The sequence below is a fragment of the Palaemon carinicauda genome, chromosome 43 (assembly GCF_036898095.1).
Source record: "Palaemon carinicauda isolate YSFRI2023 chromosome 43, ASM3689809v2, whole genome shotgun sequence".
Lineage (NCBI taxonomy): Eukaryota > Metazoa > Arthropoda > Malacostraca > Decapoda > Palaemonidae > Palaemon > Palaemon carinicauda.
The window spans coordinates 50,471,953-50,474,589 of record NC_090767.1 but is presented as its reverse complement, the minus strand read 5'-3'; the positions used below and the strand labels follow the sequence as shown (position 1 = coordinate 50,474,589).

At 39.1% G+C, this 2,637-nt stretch overlaps 1 protein-coding gene across 1 annotated transcript in view; it reads left to right on the top strand.

Moving 5' to 3' along the window:
* Positions 1-2,637, top strand: part of LOC137633866 (mucin-5AC-like) — a 97,200-nt gene that overhangs the window by 52,829 nt on the left and 41,734 nt on the right. The window contains exon 5 of the mRNA XM_068366108.1: positions 590-944. Coding sequence (XP_068222209.1) covers positions 590-944 — 355 coding nt within the window. The remainder of the gene's footprint in view (positions 1-589; positions 945-2,637) is intronic.

Below are 2,637 nucleotides of genomic sequence, written 5' to 3'. Positions count from 1 at the left end.
CAAACACAAGTCTCTTCCAAATTCAATTCCAGCAACAACAGATTCTCTTTTAAAAGGAAATACAGCCTTTGGTTATCACCAAACCCAGGTATTTGTGACGCCAGATTAAATACTGTTCAATCATGTTACCTGAGGAAACATCCTTCTCTAACCAAGAGTTTCGTAATTAATGATATATCCATTTTTATTTGTCAGTTCCCTGTTGGGGGAATCTAATATTATCATTATTGTTAGTTTCCCTGTCTTGATGAGAGAGAGAGAGAGAGAGAGAGAGAGAGAGAGAGAGAGTTGCTCTCATCCAGAAAGATAGATGACCTGACCTGACCTCAAAACAACTTAACCATTACAGAAGGCCTTTGGTCATTTGTCTCCTTCAGAGGAACAAGTTGCAATTACTCAATGGAAGGAGTCATTAATACAGAGAAGATGAAAACCCAAATGAAAGCTGAAGGGTTTTTATCTACAGATGAATCCCAAGGAGAATTTGTGTCTTTATTTCTAGAAGGGAAAGGTTCCCCTGAAAACAGGATATGACAGAAAGAATTTGTGGAAGTAATATAGAGAATCAAGGGTTTGTGCAAATGGCCAGGGAAGATTACAAAGTGCTGCAGACTAACAAAAGTCTCACTTGGGTTTTGTAGAGAATGCAGGGGATCATATAAGAATAGGAAGGCAGAGTATAAGAAGAGGAAGGAGATTAATGAAAGGCTAATGGAAAGGCTAGAGGGACTTGAACAGGCAATAATAGAAATAAGAGATTCAATGGGCTCGGCAAAGTTATTAAAACGAGTTAATATGCCAATGGAAGACATTAGGGAAGAAGCCAGAGAAGAGGTTAGAGACATAATGGAAAAGGAAAAGAGGAAAACTAATCTGGTAATATACAATGTTGAGGAATGCATGGAAGGAAGCACAGAGGAGAAACAAAGAAAGGATAAGGCTAGGTGGGGGGGGGAGAGCTTTAAGATTATAAATCTGCTAAGTAGCCGCAGGTTCCTTGAAGGATACATAATTTGTTGTTGATACAATTATTATGAAGGAGAGAGATGCTTAAGGGTGTTTTCTTCTCTCTTCGTCTTTCCTTCTGTCTTCAGCCTAGCTATGACCCCCAACGGTTGACCAACATACAGGTAACTCATTGTGTGCTGTACAATTTTACAATGCTTCCAGAAAACTATAATCAGTGGCTACACACCACTTGCACTCACTGCACAGACTCTACAACGTTTACAACGCTTCCAGATTGCTCAAATCACTGGAAGTTATTTTCTATGTCAGTCTCTTGCAATGTTTGTAACGCTTCCAGAAGTCTAAAATCACTGGCTATATATCCAACTGCACTTACTGCACAGCCTCTTGAACGTTTATAACGCTTCCAGAATTCCCCCAATGGTTGACTAACAGACAGGTACCTAATTTGCTGTTTGGTCAAGAAAGGGTGAGCTCCCTTTGTAGGAACACGTCTTCTGTCCTGAGACTGGAATACGGGACCCTTAACCTGCCAGCAGGGATATGTAATCAATGATTGAGAGAGAGAGAGAGAGAGAGAGAGAGAGAGAGAGAGAGAGAGAGATCTGAAACATGGATACATTAGTTTGATATACTGATGTGTGCATGTGCGTGTTTATGTTACGTAGCTATCTAAGTTGTAATTGCATAATCAACTGTGACACACTATAACCAATTTAAACATCACCCTTTCAACCTAACTAAATTTCCAAAGACAAAAATCTCAAGACAAATTTACCTGACTTTTTGGAAGCCAAATAAAAATGGCAGAAGACCCAGAGACGTCTGTCTGTCTGTCTGTTTGCTTCCAATGTTCTTTTTTGGAAGTGTCTCATTGGAAGCTTCGGGCTCAGACCTGAAGCTTTTTCTTCAGGGAGGTTTTTTTTTTTATTGACAAACAACAACAACTTTACATCATCCTCTTCTTGATATTATCGTGTAGGGAAACAATTGGTTTATCAAAATCTCTCTTGAAATGAGACGAGATTTCTACTTTATAGAACATTTTCTGCTGATTTGTGTAACGAATCTAATCCTGTTTTGTTTTGCAATATCCCGCAATGTTGCTTTGTTTTACAGACCTTCAATTGCAACACTTTAAACACAGAGGAATTAATCACAGAATTAAGATCTTTACAAGTGGTGCCTCCAATGCAAGTCACCAGTGAACATCAGATGGGGATTCAGTGTATTAGGACAAAAATCAATTGACAATATTAAGAAAACGTTTCAGGAACTGTGAAATAGCAAACAAGTTTATGCTCAACCTGCACTGAATGGCCTCCCTGCCCCAAGGCATAGCCATCATTGTCAGGTTCCTTAATTTAATCATAGGAAGTGTCACCTGGTTTCCTCTTAAGAATCTTGCTCTTTCAGATTCTCAAACGATCCTTATCAGCAAGCCATTCGCTCTCCCTTTCGTAACTCTCACAGGATAATGTCCAAGAGAATGTAGACCATTCTCTTCGAGGCCAACAAGGACCACCATTGTCACTCTGTTGTTCATTGTTGATGACCAGTTAATGGTTAATGGAGGAAAAGTGTACAAATCTAGATTTAATAAGTACTATAACAAGACATCTTCTCTCCATGCTAAAGAATCCAGAAATGATGATGAAAAGAAACTCC